Source organism: Lissotriton helveticus, chromosome 1_1 (assembly GCF_964261635.1).
Source record: "Lissotriton helveticus chromosome 1_1, aLisHel1.1, whole genome shotgun sequence".
In the NCBI taxonomy this organism is placed as follows: Eukaryota; Metazoa; Chordata; class Amphibia; order Caudata; family Salamandridae; genus Lissotriton; species Lissotriton helveticus.
The window spans coordinates 914,031,937-914,053,911 of record NC_136057.1 but is presented as its reverse complement, the minus strand read 5'-3'; the positions used below and the strand labels follow the sequence as shown (position 1 = coordinate 914,053,911).

The following is a 21,975-nucleotide window of genomic DNA, read 5'->3' as shown; positions in this document are numbered from 1 at the left end:
ACCCCGTCAAAAGAGTACCTTTTGGTTACTCCGTCAGATATTGCAGCGCCGGTCTGACGAGGGGCAGTGAGTCGATGATGACACTGGACACCCTCCAGTAAGGGTGTGTTCCACACCTAATACTCTGGGTGTGTGAGGCTCTCTAAGTTCCGACTAGGGAACCCTTCCAGTCACGGTACTGACCATACCAACTCCGCGCTCCACGTTGTCACACTCTTCCTGGGGAACTTTGTATTCTGCTGCCAGCTGAACTCCTCTTGCATAACTTTAGTAAGTGGTACCCACTGTGTGCCCTCGCCAGCGTCTTTGTAGTTTGGCTTACTCAGGGGAAGTTAAGTGTGTCTCTTGCAGGCATGTGAAGTGAATAGGTCGCCTCTTTAGATAGCTATGTATTCTCAAAAATGTTGCGAGGGTTGCCATGCCCCTAACATTCTAGGTCAGGACATCATAATGGGGTAGCACCACTATCACGCCATGCCATGACCTCTGATGAGCAAAGTGCATCAATACCCCAATCCCAGGCTCCCCCCTCTACCTCGCACCCAGCGTGGCCCTCATATTAGAGACCACACTGTGGTCAATCCTAGCTAACAAACATGAAATCCCCAAACTCCCCATCCCTGGCAGGGGCTATGGAACTCACCCGGCTTGCAATATGAACAGGAAAACTGTGCGGTAAACTAGTACACCCTGAAAGGCGAGGGAGGTTAACCATACAAGCGGCCATAGTCTAGAGAATGTCTTCCTCCTGACACCCCTCTCCCCCTAGTCTGCGCCACTAGTCAAGTGAAAAGTCCTCACTGCCACCACCACTTGAAGCCATGCATTTAAGATTTTGTCAGCAGTCCCACATCAGATCACTGGCCTCACCTGATCTAGATATTCAAGGAGCTGAATTCTTGGGGTGAATAGCAAACTAATACATCACCATTTTCATATAATCATTTCAGCAGTCATTGGCACAAGTTCTGGGCCCGGTCTCAGGTCATCCACAGCGTCCTCAATGTCCACTCTGTCCATGCTGGATTGGACACCCTCATTGTCTTGCAGTCCTGTCTGAGGGTCATTTTGCTCATTCCTTGGAAGCTTGCTCTATGGAAGGTCTACCTTGTGGTCTCCTGGAAGATAAGCGTCTGTATCTACAGGTTTGCCATCTGTCAGTGCCAGATTTGTCAGTCGATCTCGTCCATCCCCCTCCTTGTCTCGAACCACCTCTAGGCATCCACTGGGGCAGTGAACTACCAAATTGTGTCTCCATCCAAGAGAAGGAGCTTAGCAGGAGAGCTCAGGGCATAGCGTAGGTTCATCTGATGGAGAGGTTTCTTGACTTCCAGGAACAATTCAGGTCTCTTCTGGAAGTCCTCTGTTTAGTCTAGGAAAATATGAACTGTGCAGTTTTCAACAGTTCATGGGCATTTGCTACAAGAGACCTCTAGAATGTGGTCTCAGTCTTGATAATGTTCAACGCAGAAGAAAGCGGAAAAGTTTACCAGGAAGCACAGCAACACTCCTCCAGGTAGAAATACATGCCTAGAGCCTCCACCTTCTCTGGTAAATTACCAATATGCACATTATTTCTGCGAGAGCGTCCCTCAGCATCGTCTGCTTTTATTTTCAAATATTCTTGCACAGGGGGGCGTATCGATGCATGGTTTAATTGGTTTCCACATGATCTGAGGTTTTTTTTATGGTCCACTCTGAGCAACTCCAATTCCAAAGCCGGGCATCAATTTTTGGCTCCAGTGTAGATTGAACAGTAAGTATGGCTTGTAGGATGGTCTCAAATTTACCTGTGTGCTCCTTGAGTGTTGCGGCATCTGCAATGCTAGGGGCCAGTCGGTGAGTCATCTCCTCAGCTATGAAGTCAGTGTCATCATGCAGTTCCCTCCCCTGAACCCCATGAGGCCTTGTAGCTTCCCTGTAACTGCTTACCCAGTGCTCCGGCCTCAGTCTCCTGCACCTCGTACCTTAAATAGTACCCGCTGTTGTGGTGAGCAATCCAGGCCAGGGGCGTAGATGTCCGGGGCTAGGTGTCAGTGGTGACCACTAGAGAATACTCACAGAAAGCAGCATTCAGCCCCCAGTCAAGGAATTTCCTGCAGGGTAGCATGTGATTTGATGAGCGCTGCAGGAGGCAGAATCAGCGGAAGACTCTCCACAGGCAGTCTTCTCACAACCTGCACCCAAAGGCAGAGTGGGTGGAACGGGACACAGCCTCTGAGAGGATCCAATTTGGGAGCATGACCTCCTGCGCCTGATGTTGTAGGCCAGCTCCAAGACTGCTCCTGATTGGCGCAGTCCTCCTTCGAACCTGAGAGCCTGTAGTGCTCTTGCGCTGGCAGGCACTGGAGCCCACGTTATGGCACACCGTACTCTTCTCCTCCCAGAAATGGAGGCCAGTGCTACAGGTGTAGTGGTAGGGCCGTTTACAGCCTGCATTCCCATATCTGTCGTACATGGCCCCTCCCTGAAACAGCGGACAAGGTGGGACCTCTCAAGATAAAAGGGGCCAACTGGGGCTGGGGAATCAGAGCAAAGTGAGGATGCTGCTTGTGGGCGATCCGAGTATAAATGGAGCCCTTTCCTTTTAGTGCCTAGGACTCCTTACGCCCCCAGGCTGGACATGGCTACCTTGCATACCTTTCTTCTGAAGTCTAGCTCTCCCTGACATCATCTTGGTTCAGTTCAAGCAAAGCCAGCAGATTAATGTGAAAGATTAATGAAAAATTAATGAAGTAGATTCCAGCGACTTTAACATACTGGTGGTTTTGTGAAGATGTGCAGATTACTTTTTCAAAACGATTGCCAGGAATTCCGTATTAAGCATTACAAACTTGCAAGTTAAATGCTTCATTTGCTTTGATTGGAAGGAAACGCTGCTCAGCGAATTTGCCCAGATAGGGTGAGAGTTTACAAATCATTATCCTTGCATGTGCTGTCATGTGTGAAAAAAAGCGCCTACCACCACTTCTGTTTCACACATAGGTAAGCATGTAAGCATTTGTAAACAAAATGCAAACGTATCCTTAAATTCCATTGTTTCTCTTGAGTAGCTTGCTGTGGATATGCATTACAATTGTGGTGGTTGAATACTGCAATGGAAATCTCTGTTTGTCTCCTAACTTTCTTACTGTGGCTTAGGATGCAGTGTTCCAGTCTAGGTCCTTATGCAGCTCATTTGGTGAGTCAGCGTTGCAGAGGCCAGGTGTAGTGTCCTGATGCACCCTTAATGCACAATAATTGATTTGTGATCGCGGCCCAGTCCGCGCATGTGGTAAGTTTTCGTGCAGGTCATGCGTATGTCGTGCCTAATTTTACAAACACATGTTGTAACCCAAGAATTTTGGCAATTGAAGATTGAAGCTTAGTCATGATTCTCATTATGAAGTCACCAGAGGCTTACTACAACATACCCTGGAATAGTGACAAAAGTAGACCTATCAAGAGCGCATTTCTTCTGGTATAATGGTCCTCGTTGGCTCCACGACCCACACCTCAGCCAGCACATGGTACCTACAGTATTTGCAGTATGTGTTCCAGGCCCAGGCACCATTACTTCGTGAGCTGCAGGAGGCCTCACTTCTGGTTGCTGCATCACACAGCATTGTCAATAAGTAAATTTCATAATAAAATAATTGTCTCTACAGTGAAACCGGGAAACTGTGAGGTTCAGCTAGTGCTCATCAAATGCAGTGTATACAAACATTTTGTGCTACAGATGTTGTTCGCAAACAACATGTCTACACCTTACTGGAAGGTTTATGGCCATTAATATTACTGGGCTCCCTGTTGATTCAAACTTGAGAATGCAGAGGTCCGGGAAATTGGGTCCAATATTTTGAAAGCATATTCTACCACTGTGTATTGGAACACACCTCTGTCCTTCCTAGAAGGCATAGATCCTGTGGCAATTAGGAGGTGCAGGTGCGTGACACCTAAAGATAAGACCCCTAAACGTTTTGCAGGGATTATGTTGGTAACAGATGCACCGCAAATCTCTTCAAGGTTATTCAAGTCTTTTATCCGACCGCACAAGATGCAATGAGGGCAAATGTAAACTGAGGCAACATGAAATGAGTAGCTTTTGCTCTTTGTATTAATTACTTGGGGCTGTCCTTCTAATTATGCGAGGTATGGCGTTTCAGTGGGTAATGTGGTGTTACTTTCCAGAACATAGGTCGGTTTCAAAGCTTTACAGCAATGACAGAAGCTACATAGCAAGAAAAAGTGTTTATGAATCCAATGTTGGGGAATGCCCCACTATAATCCAAGTGTGGCATTAGAAGAGAAATGTATACATTTCCACCATACATGTAGAGCAGTTCATACCTCTTCAATCAATCAGGCGTTTATAATGCACAACTACTCACCCGAAGGGTCTCAAGGCAATAAGGAAGGGAGGGGGGGATGGGTGCTCAGCTCCCAAAAGTTCACAGAGATCTGTTGAAAAGCCATGTCCTGAGGTCCTTCAAGAACTTGGGGAGTTAAGGCGTCTGTCAGAGGTGGAGAGGGAGAAAGTTCCATGCATTGGCAACAAGGAGGGAGGAGGAGCGTCTTCCTGATCTGGTCTTCTTGATGTGAGGTACCATTGCAAGGGAGACCTGGGTCGAACAAAGGGAACGCTGAGGGGCGTGGAACGTGAGGCGGAGGTTGAGATCTTGAGAGAGCTGTGGTTTTTACCTACGACTTCTTCGGCATTTAATGGATGTCCGATCCTCCCAATGGTGGGAGAAGTGGTGACTGAGTACATTGTCGACGATGGTTGCAGTTCCACCTCATTGGGCCATTAACACTGGGCTTGATAGCACTGCCTAGGGTTCACTACAGTGCTCTTGGGTGAGCTAAAGCGTCCAGGAGACTATTTGGTGTTTCTCCTTATCTGCTCACAAATCTTCTACATGGGTGAAGGGAGGGTAGAGCATTAGTGACACAGAATTTAGCTACTTCCACAGCGGTCTACTTTCTTCACAGCCCACGCATGGCACGTTAACAGTACCACATGATAGGAACATGGGCTGGGACAGCCATTGATGCACTGCTCTGCGTGGAGAAGACCCACGGAAATGGGGTTATTACTAATTTTGTAAGTGTGGCTGCTGATCAGCTCTCACACTCTTTTAGAGACTAGGCCATGGGGTTTCATAATACCAAAGCATCTGCTCATGTATTGCTATAAGCATAAACTGCACTGGGCATAAAGTTTGCAGTTTGTTATGAAGCCCTTAATGTTTTCCTGAAGGGGCACCCTTGCCCCACAAAATTATTAGCTCATTTAATAAAGAGTTATGCTGTGTATGGAACTTGGTAAATGGAGGAGAAACATTTTGCAGACCATTCGATTGCACAGGAAACTACTGAGAATGGGTGTGTCTCTGATTGGCCATAGTGTACATTTCCGCACCGCCATACTGGAGTGCTTATACAATACATGAGAACCTGCAGTTCTTTTATAAAAAGCCTGCCTATAATTTCCTTTTTACTCCAGAATTGTGAAGTTTCTAGTCACTTGTACTAAAGTGATGACGTAACTCTTCAACTGTTACAGTTTGCTTCTCTCAGCCCAGTGCCTGCTGCCAGCAGCCAAGATGAAAGGCAGGTCAGGTAGCATCAATACAGCTGCAGTTTAAACAAAGAAATACAAATAAAAACTTGCTTGTGGCTCCCCAGGCCTGATTTTCTTACGTTAATGCTAGGCAGCAGAAATAAGATGTTTAGGCAGGGGTCTAGCTTTGGAGGGGGGGAGGGAGGGGCGGGGCTGGGGGGCGCTGTTACAGCCCCTAACAAATATATGTTCTGATAAAAAGTTGGTTACAAGTGCTTTCAGTCGAGTCTGGTGAGGTGTCTATCGGATCTCACCAGAGAGTTTCACATATAAACAGACAAAAATGCACACTCTCCCTGTTTTTAAATTCTTCGAAACTGTTTTTTTCCCTTCAAAATCTTGTTTTCCCTTACTGACTAACCCTTACAATCTGCATTACTCTCCCTTTCCGTTGCCCCTGAAGAACCTCTCATGCACCTTAACATTAAATGCTAGTATGATTGTTGGAAAATCTGAAGCTCATCCCCCTCACACCCCAAACTCCAATCTTACTCACCAAGTTAAGCCCCTGTGTTTATGGCAACATCCTTTTTTCCACACTAGGCCACTGATTTTTCCACTCTATGAGCCACTGAAGAAAGATAGAATCTCTGTTTGCATGCTTCTAGACAGTCTGAGCCACAGTATGTATAGACTGACTTATGTTGTGCTGATTCCAATATCTTTTTGAGAAATTTACCACATGCTTTTTGGGGTGTTTAATTTGACAGTACAGAGTCTGCTTGTATTCTTGTCTACAATGAATGTGTCAGGGTAAAGCACCAAGGGTTGAGGTGCTTTGTCAAAAGGAGAACGATATGCCCATTTATTATAATAAATAAAATATCCTCTGCCGTATATCAAAAAGGTATTACAAGTCACTCAGTTGCATGACCCTATTAAATAATTTGGCCTTCAGCCTCATTCCTCTATATGATCGTGGAACTCCTCAGTGACCTTCAATATACTTAGAATGTAAAGAGGGGGCACTTTATCACATATATTATATTGTTGTTTATTGACTTCTATGGAAAAACATACATCTTGGCACTTAAGAAAGCCTCTTTATTGACTAAAGTAGCCCCTTCAATCCACTCAGTAAAGGATCATGGATCGTAATCATCACAGCTAACCTTGTACAATGCTAACCTCATGCTATATGATTGCCCACATGTGTTGACCTTAAATTCAGTGTAGTTCTGAGTCTCTGCATGGTGTAAAGAGCACAATACCGCAGATTTCTTCTATTTTGATCCATCCCTCTAGCAGAAGAAGATAGGGCGAAAACTGTTATTTGTGAATTTGGTATGGGTGGGATGTTTTTGAACTCCTCTCATTTTGGTCCTAAGTGGAATAAAAATTCAATTGCTCCCTCTTGTTTATCCGCCAGAGCTTGTATTTGTTAGATAGTTCAAGAAAGCAAAAGGCTACATAAACCCCGCTAATGACGTCATACTATTCTCTCGTCTAACTTGCTGCTTTTGTGTTTTGTACTCCTCGCTTTCCTGCTTTGTAAAATGATTGTGATGCCGATTGTAAACAGCACAGGGCTTTAGAAGGACTGAAGTTATTTTTTTCTGTTTGTGTCAATAACTATTTCTAATGAAAACCATTCCAAAGAAAGACTCAGTGTTTTTTGTTTTCACTCTCCATCTGATTTTCCCTCAACTAATGTTTTTTAGGTTGACCGCTGCTCTGGGAGGCATTTTGTATTCAGTGATGGACTTGAAGCTCTGCCCACTCTCCACCCATCTTTTCCATTGGCTTGCATCATTGTCCACTGTAAATTGTGGCTTTTCATTGGCAATAGGTTTAGTAGTCCCTCCTTAGTACCACCTTGTCATCTGTTGTATCTCCCATGAGTACACCCCCTGTTACTTGTGTTGTTACTCAGTAGTCTTTAATTACAGACTTCGAGCAGTCAGTCAGATTAGCTTTATTCGATTTTTGATTTAAAATCATAAAAGCAGCAGCAAAACATAAACAATTACATCAATATTTCATTACATATCAATTGTTAAAAACATGATTAAATTGATAAAACGAATCCGCTAATCAATATAAAACGATTCCCTGTCTAGTGGAGCACCTATAAAAAAAGAAAATAAGAAAGGATCGTACATTCAGTGCTATTTAGTAGAATGGGGATCTAGGGAAAATCATCAAGCAGGGCTCTGGCAGCAGTTTTTCTGATTGGTTTGGATGCTTATGGGTGGGCTCTTGTGAGTAATGCTCAGGAAGTGCAGTATTTCAACAGAGGTTTGAATCTGTTAGGAGCTAGGAAGCTAGGGGCATTAGATGCACAGAGTCCCCCGCCCCAAACGTTATAATTCTTTACTGCTGTTCTTGATGGCTGAATAGGTGGAATGCTCGGATAGAAGTCGTGTAAATCCCAAATGCGAATTGGGCCATCCCCCTCTTTATGCTTGCAGGATCGTAAATAAGGGACTATATTCCTGTGCTTGAATTTGATTAGGACCAAGTCCCCAGGGATGGCTTTTGGCAATGCGCCCAACCACCCCACCCTCCTAACACTTAGAATCCCCCCATCTAAGTCAGGTGGCAGAGGTCTATTAGTCTGTAACCAGAACATAACCTTGTTTAACAGGTCTTGGCGTGTTTCATGTTTTCCATGATTTGGTGGTGGGACCCCAGAGACAACAGTCACATAAGGGGCAGCTTCAGGGGGTAAGTTAATTTGTGGCATTCTAACAGGTTCAGGTTTAGCCTCAGTATGGTTTATTAACAAGTGCTTTATGGGCAGTTTAAAGCCTGTTGCAAAAGGTAATGTTTGCGAATGGGCATTCTTGCGGGAATTCAGCTTGGGTTTTTCCGGGATAGTGAGGGGAATAGAAGCGTCTGATAATACCGGTTTGGTACTTGATGGAGTATGCGTTTTGATTATCAGTTCGATACTGGATAACCTGTCCCCCAGATCGTTAATTTTGGCCACCAGTGGTGATATGAGAGATGTTAATAAATGCTCAAGCTGGGCCACTAAGGTTGGTTGGAGGGGTGATGGGCGGTTTTCTATTTTTCCATGCGCCATATCCCCCGACACTGTGGTTGAGTTGGAGTGGGGATGAGAGGGACTGGTGCATAATTTTTGAATTTTGGCTTGCTTCTCGTTTACAATGTCATCGTCGTGCTTCCTTTTAGTATTGGCCCCCCCCCGGAGGTGCATTGGCTAGGGATTGGTGTTTATTAGAGTAAAGGGGTGAATTCTGCAGGGTGGCGTTTACATCGTCTGGATTGGTGGCCATGCTTATAGTGGGTGATATGTCCGGGGCATAGTTAGTTCCACACAGGGCGTTCAGCTCCTCCCAGATAGACATGTTATGATGCGATTCGCCAGAGTAGGTCAATAGAAATGTTAAGGGGAGTCTCAGTACCTCTTTGAAGGAAATTTCAGGGGTGTGGCCCGTCCCGTCCTCCTTGGGCCTCTGAGGGCCGTAGAGGGCCCGCCCTTTGCCCGGGCTTCGCCCGGTGTCCCGCGAAGCGGAGCAGAGCGCTGCTTTATGGCGCCTCCTGGCGCTCTCGTGATGTCCCGATGCAGCGCCGCCACTGAGGCTGCCGGGAGATGTAGTCCCGGGGCGGCGGCGCTGTAGGCAACAAAGATTGACTCCTGGCGGTGGCGGCTGCAGTGGGGGCCTCCTCGCTTCCCCCCTCCAAGTGAGTAAATGTCCCACGCGCTCCGCCGAGCAGAGCGCTGCTTTATGGCGCCTCTTGGCGCTCTCGTGATGTCCCGATGCAGCGCCGCCGCTGAGGCTGCCGGGAGATGTAGTCCCGGGGCGGCGGCGCTGTGGGCAACAAAGATTGACTCCTGGCGGTGGCGGCTGCAGTGGGGGCCTCCTCGCTTCCCCCCTCCAAGTGAGTAAATGGGACTTCGAGCACAGTTTTGTAACTCTCCTGGCGCCTTTTTAAAACCTTTATAGCAACAGGCACCATAGGCATTTTTCAATGCAATAGGTCTTTAAAAACAACACATAAATGATAGACATTGTCATTTACAATGCCAATAGCTCAAACTCTTGTAAATGCCAGACCTATTGCATTGCAAATGCTTGTTCTTCAAGGTTACAGTTTTTATGAAAATGCTGTTGCATATGTAGTACGAAAGTGCCCTTTAATGCAGGGTTAATATACTTAGCTGCAGAAAAGTGATTTATGTTCTATATTTCTTTTTGTTTACTGATGAAATGTCTTTCTGTATGCCTATGAAATTGTGTTGTTAACAATTTCATGTTCTCTAATGCAATATGCTCCAAGAACTATACAATGCATGCGATCCTAGGCAGACCACACACATACACACTTGTAGTTGTTTATTAATTGTTTGCATACTATAGTCAACCTGTGTGTGCGTAGATTCTACCCGAGGAAACCTACTTTTTTTTGCCCAGTGTCCTCGCAAAAAGCTGAGAACATATCCTTTAAACCTAGTTCAAGTATACATCGAAGCAAACCAGTCAAAGACAGACCCCTCTCAAAGACAGTGAGCATCCACAAACTGCTGTTGATGGCCGGAGGATGGCTGTTTTACACAACAACACCACTGATACGTGATTACCCCGACCTCTAGCGTATGTCAAGAAGTAGTAATGTAACATATGCTGAAAGAAGCTATGTTCTGGGGTCTAATGGCTACTAAAAGTAAGCTCTTTCCACTTTTTCCTCTGATATTCTAGAAAGAAGCAACTGGAGAGAAACGGCCTAGAGGGCGACCAAGAAAATGGGTAAGTCCTTTTTGAGCTCTGATAGATTTCTTTAATAACTGGTTCCTGTACATTTGTAGTTCATGGATTAAAAAGTTATTTTCTACTTACAAAATATCTAGCTCCATAGCAATGTCTACTGCTGCTGTGCATTCAGTGCAGTAAAATTGCAGTTAATGCTTAAGAAAATAGAGCACATACAGAGCATTTTTTTAATATATATATTTCTTAGAGTGGGACATTGTTCCTGGTAAGGCAGTGTACTGTTCATCACACCAATGGCCTGATTACAAGTTACTCGTAATATTCCAACCTATTCGTTAACTCCAGGTGTCAGAATTGCGAGCTTGAAGGTATTGAACACATCCAATATTTATTGGATGGGTTAAATAACTAATTCTTCGTTGAATTTCAGCAGTTCAATCTTGCCGAAATTTAACAGGGGAAAACAGTCCTTACAGTATCATTTGGATTTCGGTGCATTGAACACCAAAATCTGCATGTTATAGACCATAAACTTGTAATAGGTATTATTTATTGCACCCAATAAATAACGTACCCAGTTGTATAATTTTTTATTGATTTCAGGAAATTGAAATGTTTATCAACAACTTAATTCCCTTCTGGTTTCATGCTATTGAAGAAGCCAAAGTGGAAAGTGCACTCAAAATGAAGTCAATAGAACCAGAGATGTAAAGTGGATATTTCTTCTTTATTCAAATTGTTAATTTTCAATAAGCATAGGCACAGCCAACGCGTTTCGTTCCCATTAGTGCCGTGGGAACTTCATCAGGGCATAAATAAGGAAAACTTTACATACTATCGCCTTATCATAAGTGAGACTAATTAGGATATTGAAACCCATGAGCTATACCTGCCTTACTTATTCTAAAGTTCGCAATAGTTCATTCCAGATTTTAAGAAATCCTTCTCTATATACTACAAATTAATTATTCATTTTTTATACTATCTGTTCTTCGGGCACTTATGAAGCCACATCTCAACTTGGAATATCCGGGGAGCCAGGACTTTTGATAGATATAGGATTCTTCCTAGAATCCTTTGACTAAGGACTACATATTCCAGAAGTTCCGTCCGGAAAGTTTTACTTCTAATTTTCATTACGTGTTTTCCTTATTTATGCCCTGATGAAGTTCCCACGGCACTAATGGGAACGAAACGCGTTGGCTGTGCCTATGCTTATTGAAAATTAACAATTTGAATAAAGAAGAAATATCCACTTTACATCTCTGGTTCTATTGACTTCATTTTGAGTGCACCTTCCACTTTGGCTTCTTCATTAGTAACTTTCACATCCCTAAACAGCGGGTGTAGGAAGCGGTTGCACCACCCGATATCAAGAACTTACGGAACCATTGTGCTCGACCTTGGTCTGCTGTTTATGTGCTTTTGTAATTTATGGTCTCATGCTATGTCTGACAATAAACAGTGACAGGCCAAGTGTTGAACAGGAAATCAAGTTTCTGGTTGACCAAACCATTGCAGAATTCATTAATTCTTTTTATTTTATTTTACACAATATCAAGCATGTTTTGAGGATTAAAATCGCAATGAAACTCTTCCTAATGATCAGACTGGATAGTATAAATTTTACTTAACTTCGTGCCTGAAACACCCAATGCCTTTGGCTTAGACTTTGTTAAAGCACACAGTTGTATGTTTCTTTCCGATAGCATAGGGGCAGGTTCCTTACACAGAAGCAGGGTGCTAGTGTGAGCTCCTTTACTCGGAATGAGCATCCGCACTGTTTATAGCAGATTTTGATGCACTATCTGAAAGACTTTTACCCTCTTTTACATTTCCTTTTATAGTGCCCCAGTTTCTCACAGAGGTGTGGAGGGGCCTATATGTGGCTGAACTTGCTCTTCAATAATTGGTTCTTGAGTGGGAAAACAGCGTGGTTCCTTCTGTGGTCTATGTCAGATACTCTTTGGCCACTTACGCAAAGGTAGATGTAAAAGCGGCTTTCTAAATGACTGGCAGTAATTGTTATAAAGTTATGGTAAGCCTACCAGCCCTGAACCAGACCAGATATCAATGTTTCCATGAAATCCACTTACTGTAGCTCAAACCAAACCAAACAAATTAAGTGTAACCCCTCTGTCTTAACTCAGTTCTTGCTTTCATATTTATTGGGACCCTAAGCTGCTACAACAGCCCAGATACATGACCCCATACCTTTGATATCTGTACAGTTTAGGGATTCTTTGTGAGATACTGTTTTTATTTTTTAAAGAGATAACTTTTTGTCTCTTTACTAAATTGGAGTAGGTTTGACGAAATCTTAATGGATACAGGGATGTTGTTCTAGATTATCTGTGCATAGATGGAGAAGGCCTGTTGACGTGCTCTTGTTCTTTTGTTTCACTTCTTTGACTCCATCCTGATGCTGTATTGGTTCTGGGTGTGCTGAGAACTACCATAGATTGTGAACCTATCAGCAAGATTTGCAGGGGTAGAGGTTGTGTTGGTTTTGCAAATGATGCAGCTGGTGCAGGTCAGAAAGGGGAGACTGGGAGTACTTTCAAAATGGAGTGTTGCATGCCCTTAAAGGGGGTGGGTTGTGAAGGGGCAGAGTGAAGTCAGGGAGGCCATGAGCAGGGCATTGCTACCATCTTTATACAAGAATGAGGACTTGAGCAGCAGTTCTGAAGTGTCTTTCAGGGAGGATGGCTTCACTTTCTTTAGTACAGAGAGCTGTAACAAAGTGGTCTCTAGTTACATGGCAATGTGTTCCTGGAGGGTGAATTTGGTGTCTGTGGTGAATCCAAGTGACTAGGTGGTGTGTGAAAGTTGGTGGTTTAAATCTGTCTAGGTCCATGCCATTGAGGCAGGTTTGGACTAGCTGCTTGTTGTTCATTGCATATAACAGGAATTCTATCTCTCATAGAGTTGTGAGCTTCATGTAGATCGTGGGCACCCTGGCCTAGACACAGGGTTGGTATTGTTTTAGGCAAAGACAATGTTGAATAGAGGAGAAATTCAAGTAGAGTTGTGTAAGATTCACAGTGCCCATCAGGGTTTGATCTTCGAACCCATCCTCTATTATCTCTATGTTGAACCCCTTGGAGATGCTGGCATTTTAATTCTTCAGTATATAAATGACACCCACATCTGTCTTATGCTGAACTCTCCTAAATTCTTCTCAAAGATTAAATCTTCTGTATTGCAGTAAAAATAGATGAAATACAATTACTTACAAACTGAAAAACATTGATGTATTCCTTGACCTGTCGACTAACCTTTCTAAATCCTTTACAATGTCAAACCAAAAGTGCACGATTTTCAACTGTGACAGTGGTTGCAAACACTTTACTGACCACCACTACAGTCTTACCTGGGGGTCACTTTTAGTTCCACTGGTTCATGGGCTGCCCAAATCACACAGACTAGGGCAAAATTGTCAAGAGCCATTGGTTCGCTTCTCAGTGACCATCTCCGCTGGGCAAGAGGGCGCTCACACCACTGTTACAAATCTATTCCGCCCAGTGTGTAGCCATTTCAACCTAAGTGGCAAAAATTTGGGGACTTGGTGAGCGAAAGACACTTGGGCAAAAATTATTTTCTTCCCTTTAGACAATCCTCATAGTCCCCATATCTGCTCCCCATTTTATTTTATCTGCCATAAGGAGTTGGACCGAACTTGTTTAAGCGATTGAATTTGCACTTGCCACCCACTTCTGTGGCTATCTATTATGAGCATGGAAGAAGCCCCACTCACAAAGGAGTATAATCTCTGACTGTCGTGTGATAAAGGCCTTTCCATCCCTTGGTTGGCGTATGTAAAAAAGAAATTGGAAGGAATTAGCCTAACAAATAATTTCTCTGATAAAGTCTCATGCACTGCTCTCGAAAGGAAGAAAGCACAAGCTTTATAGATTACAAGGGGAGAGACTTGGGGCCCGATTTTGTTGCGGGTTGGAAAGCTTCCTGACCGAATCGGTTTGGTAATGGTTTCCCACCCACTCGGACCGGGAGAGTCCGACCGACGGATTACGATGCATCCGGATGCTTCCCGATACGACTTGGTTGTACTCCCATTGACTTCAATGGGAGCATATGTTCCTAACCGTATCATAATTGGGCCCTCGGTGGGGAAGACACATTCCTGATCCGATTTGGAAGGAGCAAATGCCATTAGGACGCCTTCCTAACCGCATCAGATTCAGGTCCTAAGTGTGACAGCCCAGAAACCAAATGTTGGGAGTTATTTGGAACTTTAAACCTACGAGTTATATGTGGAAACTTAGTGGAAGCAAGGGGTGCACCCTACTATTTCACTTTAGATCTGGTACGGTGAAATATTCTTTGTTTTCTGCTGGGGTACCAGCATAAACCTGACTCCAAAATATGTCCTTGCAACAATCTGTCCAAACAATCAATGGTTCATTTTCTCATTTTTTGTGACTCTTATACATTTTGTACAAAAAATGTTTTTACTACCTCTTATGAGGACTAGAAATGTTCGCAAATTTTTCCAGGCTTTCCGCTTTCTACAAGAGTTGTCTTAAAATAAAATCTGCCACTGTGTAAGTCATTTTCACCGGGCAGCAGCACGTTTTAGGAGCATTATGAACTTTGATTAATCATGTGTTTTGAATTTTTACATTTGCTATTTTTACTCATGATTTTCGGTATTTTATTTGTGTTTTATGTGTAAGGTGGGTCTTTTGACTAATTTTATCCTTGAATGTATTTGTGCACTTTTATGGCTGACTTTCAGCCGAATAAAGCTAATTCTGTTTCTGACACGTATAATCTTGTTGTATCATTTAGTGAGTTTAAGACAATTCTTAATGCAAGCTCCTTGGGAAGCAGTCGACACGAGCTCTAATTGCAACAACAACAAAAATCACAGCCCAGCATGATTAAGATAGAAACCAGAAAAGAACAGAACATTTTTTAAAACCTACCCAGTATTTTTAAATTAGAAAAGCTACCAGAACATCCGGTTGTGAGAAATTTGATAAAATTCTTACACACACTCTAAAAAAAATCTCCACCGCAGTAGTTAGAAGTTTCTCAATATCCTTTGAAGCTCCTGCTAATAGACGTGCTCTCAACAGTTCCTTCGCAAACTCATGACCTATAGACTTTTAACTCCTCTGATAAAGATAATGTATTATACAGCATCCTTAGAAAAACGTGTGTTGTGAAAAAAATTATAATAATAAATAAATATAAACATATATAGAAATATTAGATATATTGTACAGAGCACCTGAAACACCCTCCCAGGTTACACAACAGTTAGTATGAACTCTTTGGTACTTAATGCTTCAATTGCTACCAGTCTTTCTTGACTTTTAATGTAGTACATAAAACACTCACCACTTTAAAATGAAATGCTCAGAGCAAGACTTCTTTGAAATATACACACTGGTGCAAGTGAAGGAAAACTAGGTTTATATTAATAATGCACTTGTCAAAATGGCCTGAAGTTAAGTTTGAAGAGTTTTCTCCACGTCAATATATGGAGCGTGAAAACCGGATTTCATGTCAGATTTTGTTACACCCATACACACACACACATGTATGTTTCACTGAAAAACACAGACTAGCATTGTGTTTATTAGTTCTAGTTCAAGACACACTGAAAATCACTAGTTTTAGATAACGTTGTGCCTCCATTCCAGTGCTAATCACCCCACACATGAATTCACAAATAACATCCGTGGTGACAAATATCCCTCGCTGACCTACTCAATGACATCACTATAGTTCGCCCAAACAGTGGCACTTTATACCACGAAAAGAAAGCGGTGATATAAAAACGTAAACTTTAGGCATAGTAATTTAAAAATGACTAAGCCCTTCCCTGAAAGTGGAATGGTTGTGAAACTAGGCCTCATTGTTGCTCTATTAAATCGATAAACCATGCCAACTCTATCTTTCATCCATCTGCTGGACTACTTAAGCAATGTATATGGAACAACCTATTTTCGGACAGTAGGAATGGGGCATGGGGCCACAACGGGTTGGGTGCACCACCTGTCCAATGGGCAGGACCTGCACTCAAACCATGCTACGTATCGCTGAAGGCTGTGCGCATTGAGCATGTCCACACTGAGGCTACTTGCAGAGCATGAAAAAAGGCAAGACCCTGAACTCCACCCCAATATGCATGATCAAAAGTGCCTGCATCCACTCTCATTCCATGAAAACATTGCACACAGTTTTATGTGCAGCAGGCTGTGGCTCCAGGCCCCTGCGCCATCCCCTGTGCCTCCATGTCCACTGCCAAAGATGACATGGAGCCATACCTGGGGAAAGGACCTGTGGCCCAGCCATGCATATAAGTCTTTTCTACTAGCCTGCTGAGAACAATCTTCATCCGAATGGAGCAGGCTCTGAGCGAAAGACCTTGACTGCAGCCAGGCTCTGCACCAGGCCTATGCCACCAGGCTCATTGTGCATGACATTTGGCCATGCGCAGTAGGCGTCAGGCACTTGGCCTGCACCAGCACTGTGCCAACAGGACCGCCGTCAATTATCGAGGCTGTGCACAGTGGGCTCTGTGAATAGTGCCTAACCTCTGATGGCCCTGAACCAGAGACATGGCCACAGTACTCACCCCACACTGTCTTTGACCATGTATAGTTAGAATGTGAATTTCCTTTGTCATTCATTATTTTCCAGGATCACTACAATTATAATTTAAAAAAGAAAACACAATTGCAAGCTGGTTATCAGGACTGTGTGTACATACCTTGTAACAAGTACCCTGAAACAAACCCTCACTGGAGTCAGGAGATGCTTCTTCAGCCCCACTGTACCTTCCTGACAATTATTTTCAGAATGCAGGTTTCAGTGCCTGCCATCTTGTAAAGGCAAGTGCTTAAAACATTTTCAGAGCTGCCAGGCAAAGATTGCTCAGGTCACAGATCCGGTCAGGATCCCCGGTCAAAGCCAACGATATACGTATAAAAACTATATATGTCTGGACCAAGCCAAAAATAGAAGTATAAAAAAAGATATGCGTATAGACCGTTCCAAGCTCTTCCCACTACTTTTAGTAGCGAATATCTACTGAACTGAATTTCACTAAACCACAAAAGAACCTATTCTGAGTGAAAATGTACTTTGGAAAATACTTTTATTTGCCTCCCCTTAAAATTCCCTTGGAGGTTTTTGCAGAAAATATGACCTGCTGAAACTTTGCTGGATGAACCAAGTCATTGCCACATTTCATCTGGACACCGTAAACAGCGACAAAATGATTAGCAAATTAAAATAGGACTTCTCCATGGAAAGCGCATCAGGACCATAACTATAGTTATGCCGCAGCTTTGTGGCGTAAAGCTGCACAGTTTGTCTGGTCAAAGGTTTTTTATTATTATTATTATATTAAATTTATAAGGCGCTCAGCTACCCGGAGGTTTCCCGGCGCCATAGGACCAAATGCAACAGAGAGAACCACATCTACTGGTTGAATAGCCATGTTTTAAGGCCTTTATGAAAGACCTTATGGCTGGTTTAATGCCGAAGAGATGAAGATAGCGAGTTCCACAATACAGGGGCCAGATAGGAAATGGAACGTCCACCCTTACGTGACAGTTTGAACCTTGGAACTCGAAATTTGGCTTGCGATGAAGAGCGAAGTGAACGTGTAGGAAGATAAGACTGGACTAAGGAACATAGATACAGGGGTGCTATGCCCTGTTTGATTTTGTGCATGTAGCATAGGGCCTTAAATTTGGTCCGGTTCTCTATCCCAAGCCAGTGAAGATACCGGAGTGCACCTGAGATGGACGATGATTTAGGCACATGGGAAAGCATTCTAGCCGCCAAGTTCTGAACCACTTGTAATTTGCGAACTGTCTCCTTGTTGGCTCCTTAATACAGGACGTTACCATAGTCCAGCCTAGATATGATCAAGGCTTGGATCACGGTTTTTTGGGTGGGACCAGGCAACATCCAGAGTATTTTACGGAGCCATTTTAAGATGGTAAAGCAAGTTGATGCAGTCTTGACTACTTACTGTCTCATAGACAGCTGATCGTCGATCATCACGCCTAAATTGCGTGCAGTTTGCACCGGTTGGGGTAGTTTGCCCATTTCTGGCGGCCAATGTAGTGGGCCCCAGAGATCTTTATTTTTCCCTAGGATCAGAACCTCAGTCTTTCCATCATTTAACTTAGGCCAGTTTGTATGCATCCAGCTGGCTACTTTTTGCAACCCTACCTGTAGAGATGACACAGTGGAGGGTTCGTTGGAAGAAAGAGAAAAAAGAAGCTGGGTGTCATCTGCATAAGAAAAGATAGACAGCCCAGCTTCTTCTGCAATAATAGCTAGAGGGCTGACATAGAGATTGAATCGCAATGGGCTAAGAATTAACCCCTGTAGTACTCCATACGGAGAAGTATAGGTCTTGAGCTGGCAGTCGGCGAAAAAACTTGAAAGGTTCTTCCAGTGAGGACATTTTTAATCCAATCAAGAGCTGGGGCAATTATACCAATGGACTGACGTACATTTAAAAGAACTAAGTGGGACACCGTATCAAAAGCGGCACTCAAATCCAATAAAATGAGTGCCATCATTTCCCCTATGTCCAAAAGCAGCAAAAGTGTTTCCGTAACTCCTAGGAGTGTTGACTCTGTGGAGTACCCAGCTCTAAACCTGATTGAGACACATTTAAGAATTTTATGTGTTTCCACATACTGGGAAAGTTGTTGATTCACATGTTTTTCTAAAATTTAAGAAAAAACGGGTAGCAAGGAGATCGGGCGAAGTTTGACGGTTCAGCCGGGTCTGCATTCGTTTTTTTCAGTGACGCATTAAATAATTTCCTAATAAGTCCCAAAGAGGTGGGTTCTAATTTTTGAAAAATGTGGACAGGGAGCGGGTCATTAGGGTAGACTGATTTAAGATTGTTTAGAATGGAATTAAAAGACAAAGGGTCTAAAGACTGCCAATTAGCAATACTGTGACTAGACACAGAATCAGGAGTCCTGTATGGCGTGATACAGTCTAACAAGGGCAGGGAGTTAGTTAATGGCTGTTAGACATTACCTGTAGTTGTACATAAATCTGCATAAATCTTCTCAACCTTCTCAATAAGGAACTTTGCCACATTGTCACAGTGTATTTAATCTAATACCGGGGCGTCGGTTGACAAGATGCTCCCGAGAGCTCCTTAACTATTTTAAACAATACTTTAGATTTATTATGTGCCGATACAATAGTATTGTTCACGTGTTCAGCACGAGCAGCTTAACACTGAGCATTGTATGCTCTTATGGCACGTTTATAGCTCTGCTTGGATTCAGGAGCATAATGTTATCTACAATACCTTTCCAAGGCTTTGCATTTGGTTTTTTAGACTTTCAACTTTTCTGTAAACCAAGGAGCAGGAGGACGATGATTATTTCATTTCTTAAAAGATATTGGGAGGCAGGCATTCACAGATGTCGTGATCCAAGTGAGGATAGTATCTGCATCCGAAATTCTTGTGGTAGAAATAACCAGAATATTACTTGCAAGATGGAGGTTGAGAGAATCGACATCTAATTTCTTCCAGTCTCTGTACTTAGAGTCGAGTACGGAGGTAAGAGAACTGTTCAGCCTCAAATCAATCACCACCTTAAAACTTACCAGGAAGTGGTCAGACCAGAGTAAGAGGAGGGCCATTTGACAAGAGATATTGGGCAGGTTGGAGAAGATAGGATCCAGCAAATGGCCGGCCCTATGAGTCGGACCGGAATTGCAGCATAACATATTCAAAGCTTCTAGATCGGCGACCAGAGTGGATCGTTAAGATGAATATTAAGGTCACCCATAATAGAAAAATTGGCAGCGTCAAGCGCAAAAGGAGCAATCATTTCTGGAAATCTCACTGCCCGTGGTCCTGAGGGACCGGGCGGAAGATACACCTATAAACCCGAAAGCTTGAACTGGGGTGTTAGGTGGAGCCTAAAAATGCCGGCTTCACAACCCTCACAGGATAGGTTTTCCCATTTACACAAATCTCATTTGAAAATGATTGCGATGCCACCACCAGTTTTTCCTTCACGATCCTTTCTAACAATTGTGTAATTAGGAGGTAGGGCCACTGCAATATCGGGCCCGATCCTTCGTGTAGCCAAGTTTCCGTGAGGAAAATTGCATCGGGTTGTGAGTTCTAAAGGAGGTCCAAGATATCCTCCTTGTGCTTAATGAGGGATCTACAATTAAGATAAAAAAATGTAAACTCTTTTGTATGAGCCTGATATTTCACCTCATTAGTACCAGATTAACACTCAAATACAGCAATAGCAACAGAACAGAGAACAGCCACCTATTGCAAAGGGCCTTCTACTGCACAGCAACACGAATTTCACTTTGCTGCAAGGCCTGGCCCTTGGCCAGTTTTTTGATCATATTCAAAATTGAACTAGCAGCCAAACCCTCACATGCCAGCTCCCACTGTGCAAGGCCTATGCAGTTCAGGGATGGCTACAAGACCAGGCCGTTGTGTGTGACCAGCCCCCGCATTCTCCTCTTCTTCTTCTTTTAAAATTTTTTTATTGTGTTTAATTTAAACTTCTTACTCTGGTACAGCGGTACACCTGTAGCACCCGCCACTAAAATGTCCAGCCCATGACAGTGCGGCATTCTGGAAGCTTCCCCAACAAGCTTGCACAGTGCCATGGTACTATGAGGAAGATGATTTTATAGTGGCTCCTGCAGGAGTACTGTGGAACCTCCCAGGAGGGCTAGCAGGGTCCTGCAAGGGTAACATAGTACCTGAAGCCTGAATTTCTTTATTTTAATCACTGGGGGTTGGGGGATCTAGGTCGCCCCAAAAGTTCCTGGGACCTGTGTGTCCCTACCTTTCAAACGTACATGCTATTTTTTTTGTTTTTTCAGGACATGGGCACTGAGTCCTTGAGTCCTGTAACAGCCACTGCTACACTTTTCTAAAATGTTTAGGCTGGTCTATCAGACAGCAAGCTGCTGCAGTATGGTTGCGGATTTGCAAGACCCCATTTTCCGACAGGAGAATAGCTTCCCTCAGCCAGTGGAATTCCAATCTTTTAAAAAAAAATTCCATCATGTGGGTCTGCCACAGGACCCAACAGTCCAGATATGACTAACGTTTCTAGGAGATTAACCCTTTCATGACCACCCCAAGCACATCTTCAAAAACAAATTTCTTGACAACTACTGAACAGATTTATACCAAATAATGAAAAGCATGCTTCCGGAGTAAAGTTCTAACTTTCTCCCAAATTTGGTGCAATTCTATTAAGCTTTAGTTTTGCTGTATGGGAGCGCAAAGTATCCTATACGAATTAACCTGGGAAATCAATGTTTTGGGTCCCCCCTTTTTTCGTGGCCCCTGCTTGACAGACGAGTACAAAACTTTTCATGAAGGAGCCAAAGTGAGTGAACATTTTCTTTTAGAAAGTTTTTTTATGCAGATTCATCGATTGGGAACAAAGTATAGTAAAAAAACAAAGAATGCCATACATATAGAAATTCTGACCTAACTGGCACTAGTGCCACCAATGTGATACATTTGCAGCAATGCTCAAACTGTTTGTAGCAAATTTTGAAAATGAAATAAATTAGACTTTTTTAATTTGACATATACCAGTTGCAGTAATAGCAAACAACGAAGAGTATATCATTTACAAGTGATTCTACTAATTTGTACTTGATACTTCCAACTATGTT

The 21,975-nt window shown here is 43.3% G+C and overlaps 1 protein-coding gene across 1 annotated transcript in view; it reads left to right on the top strand.

Moving 5' to 3' along the window:
• The window catches only part of HMGA2 (high mobility group AT-hook 2), a 294,508-nt gene that overhangs the window by 64,677 nt on the left and 207,856 nt on the right, over positions 1-21,975 (top strand). The window contains exon 3 of the mRNA XM_078676284.1: positions 10,270-10,317. Within this exon, the coding sequence (XP_078532410.1) occupies positions 10,270-10,317 (48 nt within the window). The remainder of the gene's footprint in view (positions 1-10,269; positions 10,318-21,975) is intronic.